We start from the raw sequence: 20,071 nt of genomic DNA on the forward strand, positions 1-20,071 counted from the left end.
TGCCGTGATTACTCGAAGCCAACATGGATTTGTCAAAAACAAGTCCTGCCAGACAAATCTGATCTCATTTTTTGATCAAGTAACCTCCCTTGTAGACCGTGGGAATGCTGTAGACATCATATACCTCGACTTCAGCCAAGCTTTCGACAAAGTGCCCCATGATATCCTGATGAGCAAACTAGCTCCAAGTGGGCTAGATGAAGCAACGATCCGGTGGATCCACAGTTGGCTACAGAATCGGACTCAAAGAGTGCTTATCAATGGGAACTTCTCCAGCTGGGGAGAAGTAACGAGTGGGGTACCGCAGGGCTCAGTCCTGGGCCCAGTGCTCTTCAACATTTTTATGAATGACTTGGAGGAGGAGGTGCAGGGAATGCTGATCAAATTTGCAGATGTCACAAAATTGGGAGGGATAGCTAATCCTTTGGAAGATAGAAACAAAATTCAAAGTGATCTGGATAGACTGGAGCGCTGGGCAGAAAACAACAGAATGACATTTAATAGGGACAAATGCCAAGTTCTGCACCTCGGAAAAAGAAACCAAATGCACGATTACAAGATGGGGGATAGGTGGCTCAACCACACTACAAGCGAGAAGGATCTTGGAATTGTCGTCGATCACAAGCTGAATATGAGCCAACAATGTGATGTGGCTGCAAAAAAGGCAAATGCTATTTTGGGCTGCATTCATAGAAGCATCGCTTCCAAATCCCGGGAAGTACTAGTTCCCCTCTACTCAGCACTGGTTAGGCCTCATCTGGAGTACTGTGTCCAGTTCTGGGCACCACACTTTAAGAAGGATGCAGACAAACTGGAGAGGGTTCAGAGGAGGGCAACAAAGATGATCAGGGGACTGGAAACAAAGCCCTATGAAGAGAGACTGAAAGAACTGGGCATGTTTAGCCTTGAGAAGAGAAGACTGAGGGGAGATATGATAGCACTCTTAAAGTACTTGAAAGGTTGTCCCAGAGAGGAAGGCCAGGATCTCTTCTTGATCATCCCAGAGTGCAGGACATGGAATAATGGGCTCAAGTTACAGGAAGCCAGATTCCGGCTGAACATCAGGAAAAACTTCCTGACTGTAAGAGCAATACGACAATGGAACCAATGACCTGGGGAGGTGGTGGGCTCTCCCACACTGGAGGCCTTCAAGATGAGGCTGGACAGCCATCTGTCAGGGATGCTCTGACTTGGATTCCTGCATTGAGCAGGGGGTTGGACTCGATGGCCTTGTAGGCCCCTTCCAACCCTACTATTCTATGATTCTATGATCTGCTCCAGAATTTTCCCAGGGATTGATGTCAGAATGACTGGTATGTAGTTCCCAGGTTCCTCCTTTTTACCCTTTTGGAAGATAGGGACAACATTCGCCCTCCTCCAGTCATCTGGCACTTCCCCCGTCCTCCATGATTTCTCAAAGAGAATAGACAGTGGTTCTGAGAGTTCTACCAGTTCCTTTATTACTGTAGGGTGCAGTTCATCTGGCCCTGGAGATTTGAAATCATTCAAGGTAATTAGGTGTTCCTTGACCATATGCCTATCGATCTCAAGCTGCAATCCTCCCCCTTCAGCCTGTGTTTTGCCTTTGTCAAGGGGGTCATACACCTTCTTTTGGGAGAAGACTGAGCCAAAGTAGGAATTGAGCACCTCTGCCTTTTATTTGTCCTCTGTTAGCATTTTGCCATCCTTATTTAATAGCTGAACCATGATTTCTTTCCTCTGCCTTTTACTGTGCACGTAGCTGAAGAAAGCCTTTTTGTTGCTTTTCGCCTCCCTCGCTAACCTCAGCTCGTTCTCAGCTTTAGCCTTCCTGATGCCATCCCTGCAATTCTGTGCTACCTGCTTGTACTCTTTCTGTGTAGCTTGGCCTTCCTTCCACTTCCGATATGTGTCCTTTGTTGTTTTCAGGTCATCTCTAAGCTTGTTGTGAAGCCGTATCAGCTTCTTCTGTTGTCTTCCACCTTTTCTTTTTGGAATTGTTTGTAATTGCGCCTTGAGAATTTCCTTTTTTCAAAGCTCCCACCCATTTTGGACTCCTCGTTAGAGTCACTTTCCATGGGACCTGACTGATCATTGCTCTCACTTTATTAAAATCAGCTTTCCTAAAACCCAGGGCACGCGTTTGGCTACACTCGGCTTTTCCTTCCCTTAGAACCAAGAACTCAAGTATAACATGGTCGCTTTCCCCCAGAGTTCCTGTAACTGCCACTTTATCCACTAAGTCATCCCTGTTGGTTAGGATCAAGTCTAGGATAACCAATCCTCTCGTTCCTTCCTCTACTTTCTGTGGGAGGAAGTTATCCACCACACAAGTCAGGAATTTCCTGGAGGGGCCATGTTTTGCAGGTCTCCCAACAAATATCGGGGAAATTGAAGTCCCCCATTACTACTACATCCTGCTTCCTTAAAACATTGGCTACTTGCTTTTCAAAAGTGTCATCCTCATCTTCTCGATTGGGTGGCCGGTAGTAGACTCCGACCACCAGGTTCCTTTTATTCGTTGCCCTATTTATTTTAACCCAGATGCTCTCGATGGGGCTACCAAGCTCATCCTCCTGTATTTCTGTGCAGAGATATGTATCTTTCACATATAGAAAGTGGAAGATACGTGTCAGGCAAGAGCCCCAGGGGGAATAGCTTGAAATTTACACCGAGAGATGGAGAGCGGTGGATTTAATCAGGTGGAATTGTTAGTCATGGGCAAAGGGGACTCAAGTGCAGGAGTTTAGGAGAAGCAGCTACAGAATAAACCCATGTGCACAAACTCAAAGCAATATGCTAGGCCGGGCTTCTTAACAGTCATTTACCTGGTCGCCTGCAGCAAGTAAAAGATTACCTCTGGGTAGGGCAAAAAAAACCCAAACAGTTGTTTATGCCATAAAAGAACAGCATGTATGTATGGGCAGGTGGGTTGTTTTGGGGGAATTCTGGGGGTTGTAGGACTCCTGTCTAAACATGCATAGGATTGTACCTTAAGGGAGGGATGCTAGCTTGGTGGTAAAGCACCTGCTTTGCATGGGAAAAGTCCCAGGGTTGATCCCCGGCTTCTCCAGGAAAGGCTGGAAAATGCCCCTGCCAGAAACTCTGTGGAGCTGCTCCCAGTCAGCGTAGCCAGTACTGCACTAGATCAAAGGTGGGCAGAAGGCAGGTCTCCAGATGTGTCGGGTCAACTCCCAGAAGCCCCCTGCCAGTCTGGCCAATGGTTAGGAATGCTGGGAGTTGAAGTCCGAATCATCTGGAGATCTACTTTTGCCCACTTGTGGGCTAGATGAGCCAATCCGGCAACTTCAGAGGTTCCTATTTAAACCAGCCCTTTATTCAGAACCATGAGGACTGGAACCTTATTTTGTTTTTAGGAAGAAGGATCCTAGCTCAGTGTGGTAGAGCTCATGCTTTGCATGCACAAAGTCCCGGGTTCAATCCCACCTTTTCCAGGTACAGCTGGGAAAGACCTCTGCCCAAGACCCTGGAGAGTCACTCCCGGTCAGTGTCGACAGCACTGGGCCAGATGGGCCAGTGATCTGATCTGGTATGAGGTAACTCGCCGTGTTATTTTAAATCAGCCCTTGATTCAGAACCATGAGGACTGGAAATTTGCTTTATATTTAGAGGAAGGGCCATAGCTCAGGAGTGGAGCACTGTTTTGTATGTAAGAGCTCCCAGGTTCAGTTTCCTGTTAGAAGAATCAGGTAACGGGATAGGAAAGACCCTTCTCGACCCGAGACTTTCTCAGCTGCCAGTCAGAGCAGGCAGTACTGGACTAGGTGTGCAAATAGTCAGAACCGGTATAAGGCAGGTTTCTATGTCAGCTAAGCAACTCTGTCAGGGATGCAAAAATCCAAGAGCCGCTGGTGCCTTAACACCTAAGAGAGTGGGAAGCAGATACTTAATGACAAGAGCAGTGTTGGGTATTTTCAGAATTCCTTTCCCATGACCGCAAGCCATTGCATCCAGCAGTGCCATTGGTTTGCTGGGGATGTTTCCCAGCTAATTTTTTGGTGAACATTTCCCTATCCTAAATCAGTTGAGGTCTGATTTAGATTTCTGTCTGTTGTAGCAAGATGTACTTGTTTGTGACATTTGTATAACACCCGCCCGGGTAACATAAAATTCTTTGTGTGACTGACCATAAATGAACATAAGAATAATTTCAATGCAAAAGAGAAAATAATGTCCAAAGCCACATCAAAGGCAACAAAACACGCAGCGACCCCAAAATTAAAACACATATATTTAAAATTGACAAGCCCAGACAGACGACAGGAATTATTTAAAAGAGCTGGGTGAATAAAAACATCTTTGCCTCTCTGAGAAGGCTGTTCCATAATTGAGGGGTCACCATCAAAAAGGCATTGTCACTAGTAATCGCCTGCATAATTTCATTTGGTGGGGGGCACTCAGGAGTGATTGAAAGTGGTTGAACTGTGAGGAGGGGGGATTCGGTAAAGCACAGTTATAGTGTAATCCTATACATGTCCGTTCAGAAGTATCCCCATCAAACTCAGTGGGACTTACAGGGAAGTGTGCATTGTTGGATGTGATGTGTCTGACTTCTGAGTAGTCCTGCGGAGGATTTGAATGGTGGTGTATCCATTCCATTTACCCAATTTTACTGTTATTAGCTGCGTTCACACAGAATGGTAAACCAGGAAACTTGGCTTACCTTGAATGCACATAGCCCCTTTGCACCCTCTTGACTCTTCTTGCTATTGCAAGTGTCTAAACAAACAAAAACTGGTTTCTTTAGCATGTTGTCTGAACGTGGGATTCTGGCCTGTTATGTCCCTTACAAGACAGGTTCGTAAACCAGGGTTTGTTCTTGGCTTGTTGGAGAGCAATGAGCCAGGACCCCTGGTCTGGATGATATGCTAAACAATCTGTTCCTGGGCAACAGGAACCAAGTGGGAGCAAAGGGGCTACATGTATCAGAATCGTGGCTTACCATTCTCTACAAACGCAGCATTCATCCAGTAATTGTGTTCCTAACTAATTTAGTGCAACAATACCTTTCTAAAAATGGATTTCCCCTCCTCTGGAGAAAAAATACAGCAGAGGAAGAATTTTCCATCCCTTATTGCTGGCCGCTGGTCATTGCGGGACATGCTCCCTATGGCAGTATTTATGACTTCAGTGTGGGCTTTAGTACCAGCCCAGGGGCTCCACAAATCTTGACTTGGCTTATTAGCCCACCATGATTTGTGGTTGCCACCAATCCACTCCCCTCTCTTTTGTCTTCTGCTATACGCAGAGGGTGTGGGAAGGAGGAAGGTCCTTCCCTTATTTGTGCGAGATATGGAGGAGAAGTAAGAATTGGCAAGGATTTCTTCTGCTGCTGTTTCTCACTTGCTCAAAAACTGGTGGAAGCCCTAGTGCTGTCTCTGGGTTTCAGAGGACCCTTGGGCAAGATGCCCTCAATGGCCTCTTCCCTCAGTGAGGCTGACCACCATTGTCACCAGCTGCTCTTGCTCCTCCTCCTCTTTCTCACCATGGCTACCACTTGCTTGTGTGATAGGCGGAGAGTGAGCTAGCAGGCAGGCAGCGGCATCTCCTGCCCTGCTTTCTTGCCACCACCATTGTCTGGGCCCCAAGGAGGTTCTAATCTAAAATAGACTAACAAGGAAAAATGGAGAGAGGGCAAGGATATGGTGCTTCAACCTTGGTTACAGTTCGGAAAGAGGATCAAAGGCATAATCTTGTCCAAGTCTACTCACAAGTAAGCCTCGTTGTCTGCCATTTGGGGGGCTTATTCCCAGGTGAAGTGGGTAGATAAGATCACAGCCTAAGGGATCAGCCAAAGGGAGAAGGTGGGTTTTGTGTTAGGTGGAGGATGAAGAGGTACCACAGACATGTTTAGGGAGGAAGTTCCATGTGTGGTGGTGGGGCAATTGGCAGTAAAGGAGAATGGGTGGACATATTTCAACTTACACAGCTTTAAAAGAGGGTTGATTTCTCGTGTACATATGCTACCCTATAACGAAAAGGTTCTGACATCCTTTGAAAGGAGCGAATTCTTTGAAAGAGAACAGGTCTGTCAGTGGCTACGAGTCCTGAAGACTATATGCCTCCTCCAGGATCAGAGGCAGTGTGCTGAGAACATGGGTGGGAGGCTGCTGTTGGACTCGTGTCCTGCTTGTGGGCTTCCCACTGGGACATCTGGTTGGCCACTGTGGGAGAAAATATCATGGGCTGAGAAGGGTGGGTTGGACGAGGCTGTAGAGAATTCAGAAGGGGATGGGAAAGCCAATGAAGGGATCATTGGAGAGTGAACAATATGGCAGTGGGTTTCCAGACAGAGGTGAGAGGACCAAGATGTGAAAGAGAGGAAAGCCACAGAAATGTCCATACCATTGGGATGCCCATCTGTTGACTGCCTCTGTTTTTCTTCATTCCTTGATGGTAGTCGAATGTTCCACGATGTTGAGAACAGCCTTGTGTAAGCAGCAGTCTTTCATTGCATCACGGGATCATCGGGGGACACCTGTCAGTCAGTGGGAGAGCGCATACTCTTCATGCAGAAAGCCCAGCCTTGAGTTGTTGGAGGAAGGATGGCATGCTTTGTCTCTCCTCAGCGCCCAGCCCTAAAAGCCAAGCAGGGTGCCTGAGGAGAGGAACCCCTTCCTGTGCACCTGGAGTAGAAATGCTGCTGCAGGCGCGATGGAGCTTTGCACAGAGTCAGCTCCAAATTCAGGGCCCTGGGCAAAACACTCTCTACTGAAGTCTCTTCCTCTGTTGGTGAGCCCTGACTGGCTGACCTAGCAGTGGGAGCAGAGGGTGGCAGCAGAACCAGGTGGCTTTGGGGGGAGGGCACCATTTTAAGTTTCCACAATGCCCCCAGAGTGGTGCTAGAAGGAGACATTGTGGGAAGTTTGAATAGTAGTTCAAGCAGTTCCAGGTAGCTGGGTCTGAGTGCCGGGAGAGAAGAAAAAAAACTTGGGGGGCGAGGAAGGCATTGGCACGAAGTGTAGCTCTCTGTCCCTCCTGTGCCAGCCATTTTTTGCAGTCTACTAACTTTCCTGGCCTTATTTATAAGGCCGCAGAAGGTCTTTTGGTACAATCCCCAGCGTCTCCTGTTGAAAGAAGCCAGTAGCAGAGGATGAGGGAAAGACCCTTCTCCCCACTGAGAGCTAGCCAGACAAAGAGTCAGGCCTGCTACAGGGCGTCTTCCAGTGTTCTTCTCTTGACAGCCATGGCCGGGTTGAGGCCGCCTTTGCTCCCCACACCAGCAGGAGTGGAGCGCTGCTGGTGCTTTCCTGTCTAATGGTAGAGACATGCAGCACACATGCCTCACTTGTGTTCACAGGTGGCACCCCAGCACGGAGTGAGCCAAGCTACGCAGGGCCTAAAATGCAGGGAGGGTGGGGTGGGGGAGCTCCCCCTCGACTTACTTGAACTGTCCCCAGGCTGGGGGAGGGGTGGGGGGAGGAAATCTGCAATGGCAGCCAAGAAGGGATGGATGTTTGCCTACAACAGTGCAAGCAAGGCCTGACTTCATGCTGCGATGCAATGTGAATGTAGTGAGCCATTTCCCTTTACATGTGTTGGGGCGAGACCCTGAATCACCACTTTGCTCACATTTTTATTTCTCAAAACACGTCAGCCGCAAGAGAGCCACTGTGGTTGCAGTTCAGGGGTGCAGGACCAGGGGTCTCCAGAAGGCTGCACCCCTTATCACCAGTAATGTGGTGGCTCCCTGTTCTTTGTGCAGCTTTGCCCTCCTCCTAAAAGGTTGAAATGCCGCTTCTAAAGCTTTGTTACTTGTGGCAAGAGCTTTAAGCTACAACATGCTGGTGTTTTTCATTATTGGGCTTGCCCCCTTTGACCCCGCCCACCACTGGAATGTGGCCCCCAAAAGCTTCTCCGAAATGGAATTCGGCCCTCAGACTGAAAGAGCTTTCCTCCTGGTGTAGTGGTTAGAGCAGAGCTGGGGAACTTGGGTGTCCTTGGCCTGATTTCATTTAGCCAACCAAGATGGGGTGTCATGCATGGGGTAGGAGAGGCAGTTATCTAACCCTGCGGTGTTGCAAACCCTGCACACATTTGCTTTGGCTCCACCCACTGTCAGCACCAACATGTGGCCCCTGACAGATTACCCTTGAGAGAATGCGGCCCTCAAGGGTGTAAATCAGGAGGGTGGAACCTCTTTCAGCCCAAGGGCCAAATCCCATTTCGGAGAAGCTTGTGGGGGCCACATTCCAGTGGTGGGCATGGTCAAAGGCAAAAGGGGCAGGGCCAAAATTGCCAAAAATACCAGCCTATTTTAACTTAAAGCTCTTACTGCCAGCAACTACCTCACAGGCTTGTGAGGATAAAATGAGGAGGAAGACCACTGGGTAAGCTGCCTTGGGTTCCTTGCACAAGGAAAAAAGGTGGGATATAAATGTAATAATAACAATTATTATTAATAAGAGTAAACTAAGCCTTAGGAAAGGTGTCTCAACCTTTAGAATGGAGAAAAACCTGCACAATAGCCAGGAACCAATGACCAGTGGTCAGGGGAAAGGGAGTGGGACCATCTGGGATCTACCCCCACCCCCGAGGCTACAGGTGTAGACCTGAGGTTCTGCACCTGTAGTCCAAACAATCCACAGTTCCCTGAATTCTGATGTAACAGGGGCTCTGTGGTTTGTCTGAAAGCAGATGCTTCTGATCTCACAGATACAAAAAAGGGTAGGGGCCTGCAAGCTTGAAGCCTTTTGGCATGGTAGCTGCAAACCCTGTTTTCTGAGCTGGGCCATTCCACCTGCCCTGACATCCACCCTGGGAAATGCTACAATCTGTGCTCACTGTCATTGAAGGCCTGTTAAGAATCCTGCTTAAGAGCAAACCCTGGCTCATGTGAACCATAGTTCTTTGTTGGCGCTGATAAAGTGGCAAAGTGTGGGCAGTCTGCCAATCTGAAATAACTGCCCATTTATTTCGCATGGTGCTCAGTCCCCCTGCTCTTCCTCCAAAGCATTTGGAGTAGCTTATGCATGGTGCCTGGGTCGTCTTCTCATCCAGGTAACCTTCAGGGCTGGAGCTGCTTAGCTTCAGTGGCCGAATTGTCTTGTATGCCTTCAGATTTCCTCCCCTGGGCCAGTGGAACCACACCTTCCTGGTTGCCCAACATCCCGGCTTGCACAGCCTTGCTGAGCGCACGTTTCAAGATCTTTCACCCTAGCCTAGTTCTACCCCTGTGCTGGCATTTTTGATGCACCACTTGCTGGCCTACCTCTTCCTGCTTTGCAGACCTTCTGGGCAGGGTCCACATTACCCTTCTACAGCATCTGTATTACCCTTGTGCTGTCTTTTGACACAACTGGCAGTACTTGTGGACATGCATACGGTGGCTGGCTGGGGGATTATGGGAGTTGTAGTCTGACACTTTGGGGCGGGGTGGAGGTACCAGGTTGGGGAACGCTGGGTTACAGAGTTGTGTTTTGATCAGGGCAGGGAATAAAACAAGCTGCTTGTGACCAGCGTTCTGAGCAGAGGGGGCAGACAGCTGATGGGGCCTGCTGTGGATCCTTGTTATTTTCCCAGCAGGTGGCTGTGCTCTCCATTCTGTGTTAGCAGGAATCTTGGATGCTGTTTGCCAGCATAGGATGCACAACGGCACGAATCGTTCTTCCTAATGTTTAGTCGAAATCCATTTTCTCATCATTTGAACCTGCTGGTCAGGGTGGTACCCTCTAAAGAAGGGGTGCAGAAACTCATCTGGCCCACCTTTAAGACACAATCCTATGCATGTTTAGGCGGAAAAAAAGTTCTGTAATCCTATGCATAGGAGAAGGGGACGGCAGAGGATGAGATGGCTAGATAGCATCACCGATGCAATGAATATGGACTCGAGCACGCTCCGAGAGAGAGCGCAGGACAGGAAGGCCTGGCGTGCTATGGTCCATGGGGTCGCGAAGAGTCGGACACGACTGAACAAAAACAAAAATCCTATGCATGTTTACACAGAAAAAAAGTCATATAATTCCCAGCCTTACCTGGAGAAGTCGAAGATCGAACCTGGGACTTTTTCCATGCAAAGCAGGTGCTCTACCACCAAGGTAGTGTCTTAAGGTGCAACCCTATGCATGTTTAGAGAGAAAAAGGTCCTACAACTCCCAGCAATGCTGGGAGTTGTAGGATTTTTTTCTCTCTAAGCCTGCATTGTTGTTGTTCAGTCGTTAAGTCATGTCCGACTCTTCGTGACCCCATGGACCATAGCACGCCAGCAAGCCCCTTCGCCACAACAAGGCAGTGATCCTTTAAGGGGCTAAGCCTGAATACAGTTGTACTTTTAAGATACAATATACTGGAATTCTGAGTGTATTGGATCTGACTCTTTGGCCGCACTCCATTTTGCCTTCAGCCCCACCCCCCACTTGAATGCAGCCCCCAAGAGCTTCTCCGAAATGGAATGTGGCCCTCAGGCTGAAAGAGGTTCACTGGCCTTGCTCTAGAGCAACAAAAGACAAGTTTACTCCGTCTCCTATCTATGGGACAGCCCTTCAAAGAGCTGAAAATGGCTGCCACCTTGCCTCTTAATCGCCTCTTCTCTAGGCTAAACATGCCCAGCTCCTTCAACCCGTCCTCCTAGGACTTAGTCTCCAAGCCCTTCACCATCTTTGCCGCCCTCCTCTGGGCACCTTCCAGGGCAGGGGTCTAGGAGGGATCCAAATGCTTGCAAAAACCTGGCGCCGCCTCTGACAGCTGTCTTCAGCACTGGAGACGAAGGACTTTTCATTAGAAGTGCAGGTCCCTGACCCGTGGCAAAGTCGTAGGGCCTTAATGCTTTATACAGAGTCAGACCATTGATCCTTCTGTGTCTGCTCCGATAAGTGCACAGGCACAGTTCACTGAAGGTCGCAGGTTCGATTCCTGGCACCTCCAGTTTAAAGGATCATGTAACACCGTTCTCTGCCTGAATTGACCCTGGAGAGTCACTGCCAGTCAGGGGACACCAGGGTAGGAGACCCCTTTCAGCTCCTTCCCAACCTCCTCTGTCACAGCATCAAGCTTCTAGTCCTTAACATTCATTTAAACATTTAATTTTTTCTACAGCCTGCCCTTCAATTAGATAGATAGATAAAAATAAAAGTTCTGGAGAAGGGGGCTCCAGTCCCATAATGGGTGGGGCCAAGATACCAAAAATACCAGGGTATTGTAGCTTAAAACTCTTCCTGCTGGTAACAAAGTCTTAGAAGAAGCATTTCAGCCTTTTAAAAGCACGAGGGTGGGGGGGAGAAGTGGCACAAAATCAGAGAAACCAGATAGTCTGGGGAAAGGGGGTGTGGCCAGAGAAACAGGGTGGAGCTATCTGGAGGGCCAGATTTGCTCTATGGGGTTGAGGCTGTCAACCCCTGAAGTAGACACTGTAGAGCTATCTCGATAGTCTGACTTGGTATAAGGCAGCTTCCAGTGCTTTCTGCATGGCCTCGGGTGGAGAAAAGGGACTTTCCCACCCCCTGCTCCTTTTAATGCCTGGGATTTGAACTCAGGGCCTTCATGCATGCAGCGCAGGCTCCCTGCCGCCAAGCTGTGGGTCCTTTGGAAAAAGATGGAGTGCTTTGCAATAGCTGGCATGTAACTACTTCCAAGCCAAAGGCCAGAAGAAGAAAGGTGCACCCACACGTATCCAGCCAGATAAGCCTCATTTTATCTGCAGTATACAGTGTGCTCTCTGCACAAGTGATTCGTTTATGTAACTCCTGGCCCAGTGCCCTTTTTGGTAACAGGCAGGGTGTGGTGTATGCTTGGTTTTGGTGGGATGGCTCGGGTCACACCCAGTACTGGGTGATCTGGTTCCCTTTTCCAGAAGGATCAGATCACCCAGTACTGAGAGTGAAAGTTAGGATTTTTCCCCATGGCAGCAGCGTCCCAAGGTGCAGCACTTTCCCATGGGACTAAGGATAGTGCCTTCTCAGTGGTGGCACCTCTTTTATGGAAACCTCTTATCAGAGTGCCTTGCCAGGTGGTGCCTACTTTGCTTTTTCAGCTTCAAGCAAAGACCCTTTAAAGAATTAACTGTGAAACTGTGGTGATATTTTAAGTGCTGTAAGTTGTTATCTGCTGTGTCCTATACGTTGTTTGTTTGTTTATGATATTTCTGTACCCGAAGGTCTCTGGGCAGTTTATAACAACTAAAAACCACAAAATACAACATATAATACAGTATCAAATTTAAACATTTAAAACTGCAGTATAAAAGTAAAACCAAAGTAAAACTTAGCGGCAATGCAGGGGTTTAAAATGCAACTACAGATTTAAAACAACAGAACTCGTTCTGTTGTGTTTCTTGTTGTGTTTCTTGTGACAATATTTGTTCTATATTTATTTGTAACCCATCCTGAAAATATATCTTTTTTTATATTGAAGGGCGGCCTGTAGAAAAAAATTAAATGGTCAAATAAACATTAAGGACTAGAAGCTTGATGCTGTGACAGAGGAAGCTGGCTAGGAGCTGTTGTTAGAGTGACATGGAGATGGGAAGGAGAGGAGGAGAAATTAACGGGGTGCTTAACCTCAAAGCTGTGTTGATTCTGTGCTAAAACAAAACAAACTTATAGGTGCAGCAAGGCAATCCAAATTATTCACCAGCAGGAAAGGAACAGAATTCTGTGACCTGCTAATAAAATAAAAAATAAATAAATAATGCATGTGCATGATTTATTTCATCATAAAATAAATCATGCAAATGTATAAAATGTGCATAGTTTCTCTTATTTTGCACAATTTTCAATAATAAGAATAATAATACACATAATATTTCTTTATTACATTTATATACCACCTTTTTTCTGCAAGGAACCCAAGGCAGCTTACATGGTCCTCCTCCTCCTCTCCATTTTATCGTCACAACAACCCTGTGAGGTAGGTTAGACGGAGAGCCAGTGACTGTTCCAAAAGGCACCCAGTGAGTTGCATGGTCAAGTTGGGACTAGAACCCTGGTCTCCTGAGTCCCAGTCCAACAGAAACCACCACGCCACACTCCTACTTAATAATACCTTCAGAATAATATAATTTTGTTATTTGAGGATGAGGATCAAAGACTTATTCAAGACACTGAAGCCCATGGGAAACGTCGGTCCACAAGTCCCTCTGGCTTCTGAGATTCTGGCAGGCATTGTTGCCCACAGCCTTCCAGTCTTCCTGGCCATGAGGGCTAGAAACTTGCTCTTTTTTAAAAGAAAAAACGCTGAGATACTCAAGTGCTTTTTCACACTATCACACAATCGCAGCATAATATATGCAGCCTCTATAGCGGATGAGCTGTCGGAAGGGGTGGGGAGGGGAGATAGAACTAACCAGCTTGTTTGGGGAATATGAATGTGTTAACCATTTCCTCCCCTTCATGGATCACTGCCTTGTTGTGGCGAAGGGGCTTGTGTAACTCAGTGAAGCCATAAGCTATGCCGTGCAGGGCCACCCAAGATGGACCGGTCATGGCAGAGAGTTCTGACAAAATGTGGTCCACTGGAGAAGGAAATGGCAACCCACTCCAGTATTCTTGCCAAGAAAGCCCCATGGAATGTATCACAGGGCTAAAAGATACGAGGCCGGAAGATGAGCCCCTCAGGTCGGAAGGTGTCCAATATACTACTGGGGAAGAGCAGAGGGAATTTCCAGGTAGCGCCAGAAAGAGTGAAGTGGCTGGGCCAAAGCCAAAAGGACACTCCGATGCTGTAAAGAACAATATGTGGAAAAGAAAGTCCGACGCTGTAAAGAACAATATCGTTTAGGAACCTGGAATGTCAGATCAATGAATCAAGGTAAGCTGGAGGTGGTCAAACATGAGATGGCAAGATTGAACATCGACATCTTGGGAATCAGCAAACTAAAACGGACAGGCATGGGCGAATTTAATTCAGGTGTCCATCATACCTACTACTGTGGGCAAGAATCCCTTAGAAGAAATGGAGTAGCACTCATAGTCAACAAAAGGGTGGGAAAAGCAGTACTGGGGTACAATCTCAAAAATGATAGAATGATGTGAAGACCTACAACACCTTCCAGAACTAACACCAAAAAAAGATGTCCTTTTCATCATAGGGGATTGGAATGCTAAAGCAGGAAGTCAAGAAATAACCGGGATAACAGGCAAGCATGGCCTTGGTGTACAAAATGAAGCAGGACAAAGGCTAATAGAGTTTTGCCAAGAGAACACGCTGATCATAGCAAACACTCTTTTCCAACAGCACAAGAGGCGGCTCTACACATGGACATCACCAGATGGTCAATATCGAAATCAGATTGATTATGTCCTTTGCAGCCAAAGATGGAGAAGCTCTATACAGTCAGTCAAAACAAGACCTGGAGCAGACTGTGGCTCAGATCATGAGCTGATTCTTCTAAAATTTCAGCTTAAATTGAAGAACATAGGGAAAACCACTAAACCATTCAGGTATGACCTAAATCATATCCCTTATGAATATACAGTGGAGGTGACGAATAGTTTAAGGGATTAGACCTGATAGACAGAGTGCCTGAGGAACTATGGACGGAGGTCCATAACGTTGTTCAGGAGGCAGCAACTCAATCCATCCCAAAGCAGAAGAAATGCAAGAAAGCCAAGTGGCTGTCTGAGGAGGCTTTACAAGTAGCTGAGGAAAGAAGGGAAGCGAAAAGCAAGGGAGAAAGGGGAAGGTATACCCAACTGAATGCAGAGTTCTAGAGGATAGCAAGGAGAGACAAGAAGGCCTTCTTAAATGAACAATGCAAAGAAATCGAGGAAAACAACAGAATGGGAAAGACTAGAGATCTCTTCAAGAAAATCAGAGATCTCAAGGGAACGTTTTGTGCAAAGACGGGCATGATAAAGGACAAAGAAGGCAGGGACCTAACAGAAGCAGATGAGATTAAGAAGAGGTGGAAAGAATACACAGAAGAACTATCCAGGAAAGATCTGAATGTCCCTGATAGCCATGATAGTGCGGCCACTGAACTTGAGCCGGACATCCTCGAGAGTGAAGTCAAGCAGGCTTTAGGAAGCATTACTAACAACAAAGCTAGCGGAGATGACAGTCTTCCAGCTGAGCTATTTAAAATCCTAAAAGATGATGCTGTTAAAGTGCTGCACTCAATATGCCAACAAATTTGGAACGCTCAACAGTGGCCACAAGACTGGAAAAGGTCAGTTTACATTCCAATTCCAAAGAAGGGCAATGCCAAAGAGTGTTCAAACTTCCGTACAATTGCGCTCATTTCAGATGCCAGCGAGGTGATGCTCAAAATCCTACAAGCTAGGCTTCAGCAGTATGCGAACTGAGAGCTACTGGAAGTACAAGCTGGGTTTTGAAGAGGCAGAGGAACTAGAGATCAAATCACCAACGTTCGCTGGATCATGGAGAAAGCAAGAGAATTCCAGAAAAACGTCTATTTCTGCTTCATTGACTGCGCTAAAGCCTTTGATTGTGTGGATCACCACAAACTCTGGCAAACTCTTAAAGTGATGGGAGTACCAGACCACCTTACCTGTCTCCTGAGAATCCTGTACGAGGGCCAAGAAGCAACAGTAAGAACCAGACATGGAACAGCCGATTGGTTCAAAATTGGGAAAGGAGTACGACAAGGCTGCATATTGTCGCCCTGCTTATTTAATTTATATGCAGAGTACATCAGGAGAAACGCTGGGTTGGATGAATCATGGGTAGGAATTAAGATTGCCGGGAGAATTATCACCAACCTCAGATACGCAGACAATACCTCCCTAATGGCAGAAAGCGAAGAAGATCTAAAGAGCCTCTTGTTGAGGGTGAAAGAGGAGAGTGCAAAAGTTGGTTTGAAACTCGACATTAAAAAAACTAAGATCATGGCATCTGGCCCCATCACTTCCTGGCATATAGAAGGGGAAGAAGTGGAAGCAGTGGCAGGTTTTATTTTCTTGGGTTCCAAGATCACCGCAGACGGTGACTGTAGCCATGAAATTAAAAGACGCTTGCTCCTTGGGAGGAAACCTATGGCAAACCTAGACAGCGTAGTAAGAAGCAGAGACATCACCTTGCCGACAAAGGTCCGTCCAATCAAAGCTATGGTTTTCCCAGTAGTAACGTATGGCTGTGAGAGCTGGACTATAAGGAAGGCTGAGTGCTGAAGAATTGATGCTTTCGAACTGTGGTGCTGGAGAAGACTCTTACGAGTCCCCTGGACTGCAAGGAGGTCAAATCAGTCCATCCTAAAGGAAATCAACCCTGAGTGCTCACTGGAAGGACAGATACTGAAGCTGAAGCTCCAATATTTTGGCCACCTAATGCGAAGAGAAAACTCCCTGGAAAAGACCCTGATGCTGGGAAAAATTGAAGGCAAAATGAGAAGGGGATGGCAGAGGATGAGATGGCTAGATAGCATCACCGATGCAATGAATATGAACTTGAGCACACTCCGGGAGAGAGCAGAGGACAGGAAGGCCTGGCGTGCTATGGTCCACGGGGTCACGAAGAGTCGGACACGACTTAACGACTGAACAAGAACAACAAACATTTCCTATCTGCAAGGACTTTCTCACCTCATCCTTTGCTTGAGTTGGTGCTGGCAGCTTTGTTCCCATTCCAGAGGCAGCTGCTAGCTAGCTTGAGCCATCAGTTCCCTCCTTCGCTTCTCCCTGCGATCGTCCCTCCTTTGAAATAAAAGGAAGGATGCCAAAGCGGAGCATCTGGTAAAATATGCCAGAGCAGATCCCCCCCCCCACCACACACACACATCCCAACCTTTAAAAAAGCAACAATGATGTACCAAACAAACCATACCGGGGTCTTGTACCTCCCCATGCATCCCCTTTTAACATCCGTATTGGCAACGGCCCCTTTTATTATTTCATCCATGTGCAATTGCATTACATCAGTGCCTCTGAGCCGCAGCTATTTTCCAGTGCTAGGTGCCATCAGGAGAGAGGCATGCATTTTCAGCTGATTCAGTTCATCCTCGTTCCAGTCTTCCTCTCCCTCTCATTCTCTCTGAGAGATGCTCCCAGTTTTTATTAGTGTCGACGGAGAAACTAAGCTACAGTCAGCTTTCCAGCATCAAGCCAAGAAGTAACTTTGATTGTTTTCACCATAGGTCATAGCACAACGGGAATAAAGAAACACGTAAGCCAAACGCACACACATCCACCGTTAAAGTCAGCAAGCATCCCTCAAGCAGCTGGCTACATGTTTGCCCACAGAAATTTTGTCTCTGCCTTTCTGCACTACATGCAAATAGAAGGGTTAGTCCTTGGTGCTTTGTTTATGAGCAGGGCTGATGGAATGGCACCCTCTCATTTGCCGGGGGGGGCGGGCAGCCTGACTGGAGCATGCCCTGCTGTTCCATTTGCCTGCTCCTGTGTCCCTTGCCCCGTCTTTTTTCCCACAGGGCAGTTGATGTCTGACTAAAAACAACAACCCCAAAACTTCAATTTGAGTCAGTGGAGAACTCCGCTTGACTGTCCCTTTCTCAGCCGCTATGTCAGGCAAGGCTGTCCAGCCCCTCTGCTGCCTCATAGGTCCTACCTCGCAGGGCTCTTGTGAGGAGGCTAAAAGGGGGTGGAGAAACTATGCAGTCCAGCTCCTTGGAGGAAGGAGCCACTGACTCTTTGGAGGAGGAAGTGGTTTACTAAAGGAATAAATAATTCTACCCCCTCAGTCATTTGCATAAGCGCTTCAACGCTGTAATCCTAAACAAACGTGTAAGGGAGTAAGCCTTGTTGGCCTTATGTCTGAATAAACATGTATCAGTTTTGCACTGGAAAACAGCTGTATAAATACTCATAGAATTTTAGAGTTGGAAGGGACCTTTGAGGTCATTTAGTTCAACCCCCTGCACAATCCAAGTTGCAACAACAACAACCCTGAGAGATGGCCATCTAGAGTAGGGGTTCCCAACCTTTTTGGACCCGTAGGCATATGTGGGAATTTGAGAAACTGCTGTGGCCACCACCACAAAATGGTTCCCATGGAGGATGTGGCTACTCACATAATGGCTGTTGTGGGGGCCTGGCTAGTCAAAAGAAGTGGGAGGGAGAAATAGCCAGGGTAGAGGCTGGGAAAGAGTTGCTTCCTGGCCCACTCAATCTTCTTCTGTCCACACAGACCTTTCCCCTTTGCTCTCCCTCTCTCTCCCCACTCCCAGCCTCTAGCCTCACTGTTTCTCTCCCCAACCTCTTGCCTCGCTATTTCTCTTACCCAATTCCTTTCCTTGCTATTTATCTCCCTTCCCCCTCCCTAGCCTTCTTCTTTCTCTCTCTTGCTAGCCCCTGTCATGGTTGTATCTGAGCCCATAGAGTCCCAAAGCAGCTCTGATTCTGAGGAGGAGAGACAACTCGTGGGGGAGGAATCCTCTCAGACTTCAGAGGCGCAGCAGGAGGGGGAGCCCCCCCCCTTCTCACATCCCTGGGAGCGACAGTGAACCAGGTGTGGAAAGGGAGGGACAACCTGAACTTTTAGACGCGAGGCGCAGACGCAGGCACAAGTGAGAGATCGCAGGGGCCGAGCTTTGTCGCTCAGCCTGATTGGCTCGATGTCAACAGCTGCGCCCAGAAGCATCACGGGAGAGGGGGAGATCTTCCCCTCCCACCCCTTAAGTTCAGAGAATTGCCACGTTTTTCCCAAATGGAGATCAACTGATGTCCTAACCCTTAGAAATCCCTAGATGGCTGTTTCTTTGTAGTTTCTCTGAGTCTCAAGCAATTAGCATCTGTATGCCTCATTAGGATAAATGGAATTAAAGCCTTGGAAAGCAGCCCTTTTGTCTGAGTGTTGATTTTGACTATTGGAGTATTCAGTAGGCAACAGGGGAACCTTGACAGCCCCTAGCCTTGTTCTTTCTCTCCCCCTCACCTTATCTCGCTGTTTCTCCCCGCTCCTGGCCTCTAGCCTCACCTTTTATCTCCCCTCTCCCCCTTTGCCTTGCTTTCTCTTCCTGCCCACTGAACAGCTGTTCAGCGGCAGGTTCAGGAACAAGAAGGACAACCTGAGGCCCTAACATTTTTAAATTTTTATCAAAAACATTTTTTTAAAGGGAGCAGGGAGTGAAGAGCTGTGCAGGTGCTGCGTTGGGGACCCCGGTCTAGCTTCTGCTTAAAATACCTCCAGGAAAGAAGAGCCCACAGTATCCTGTGGTAGATTGTTCCACTGTCAAACAGCTTGTTCTATTAGGATGTTTTTCCTAATGTTTAGCCAAAATCTGCTTCCCTGAAATTTCCACCCATTGGTTCTAGTCCTGCCCTCTGAAGAGTGTGTGTCCAGTATATGTGGACTCTAAAAAGGGGGAATGTGTAAAAGACTCAGCAGACTCAATCCTAAATTTATACTGTGATATTAATGCTAACCTCTTTCTTTTTATAAACCAAGTTAAAAAATATGGTGAGGAAGATGATGCAAATTTGCCATAGGTAATTTGTTCTACCTTGGATGGGTTTCATCTTGAGTAACTCTGAAGAGTGTAAGTAGGAATGGGATGGTTGTGTTTGAAATGAGGATATGAAATATTGTAGCATTGCTGTTCTTTGTGCTGAAAGATGTTCACATCATAATAGCTGTTGTTTTTAAAGGGGTGTATTGGTATCTTTGTGTAAAAACAAATCAAGTATTGAAATAAAAAATGGTGTCAAATTTTAGCTGAACAGCTGCTTATCGAAACCTTCTTTGTGGGTTCTTTTTGTTTTGCAGCTGGTCAGCGAGAAGGTCGGAGTGGCCGAGGGAACTAAGCTAGATGAGGACTTCAGAGAAATGGAAAAGGTGAGTATGGAAATGTAACATATGAGTGTTGTTGTTTATTCCGTCAGTCGCTTCCGACTCTTTGTCACTTCATGGACCAGCCCATGCCAGAGCTTCCTGTTGGCTGTCGCCACCCCCAGCTCCCCCAAGGTCGAGTCTGTCACCTCCAGAATATCATCCATCCACCTTGCCCTTGGTCGGGCCCTCTTCCTTTTGTCTTCCACTTTCCCTAGCATCAGCATCTTCTCCAGGGTGTCCTGTCTTCTTATGATGTGGCCAGAGTACTTCAGTTTTGCCTTTAATATCCTTCCCTCAAGTGAGCAGTCTGGCTTTATTTCCTGGAGTATGGACTGGTTTGATCTTCTTGCAGTCCAAGGCACTCTCAGAATTTTCCTCCAGCACCACAGTT

The 20,071-nt window shown here is 47.3% G+C and overlaps 1 protein-coding gene across 3 annotated transcripts in view; it reads left to right on the plus strand.

Moving 5' to 3' along the window:
• The window catches only part of LOC146334073 (endophilin-A2-like), a 90,350-nt gene that overhangs the window by 18,854 nt on the left and 51,425 nt on the right, over window positions 1–20,071 (plus strand). For all 3 annotated transcript variants that reach the window (XM_084825168.1, XM_084825169.1, XM_084825170.1), the window contains one exon: window positions 19,615–19,683. In XM_084825168.1, the coding sequence (XP_084681294.1) occupies window positions 19,615–19,683 (69 nt within the window). The remainder of the gene's footprint in view (window positions 1–19,614; window positions 19,684–20,071) is intronic.

Source organism: Heloderma suspectum, chromosome W (assembly GCF_057233095.1).
Source record: "Heloderma suspectum isolate Gila_16-S chromosome W, 16-S_ref, whole genome shotgun sequence".
NCBI lineage: Eukaryota > Metazoa > Chordata > Lepidosauria > Squamata > Helodermatidae > Heloderma > Heloderma suspectum.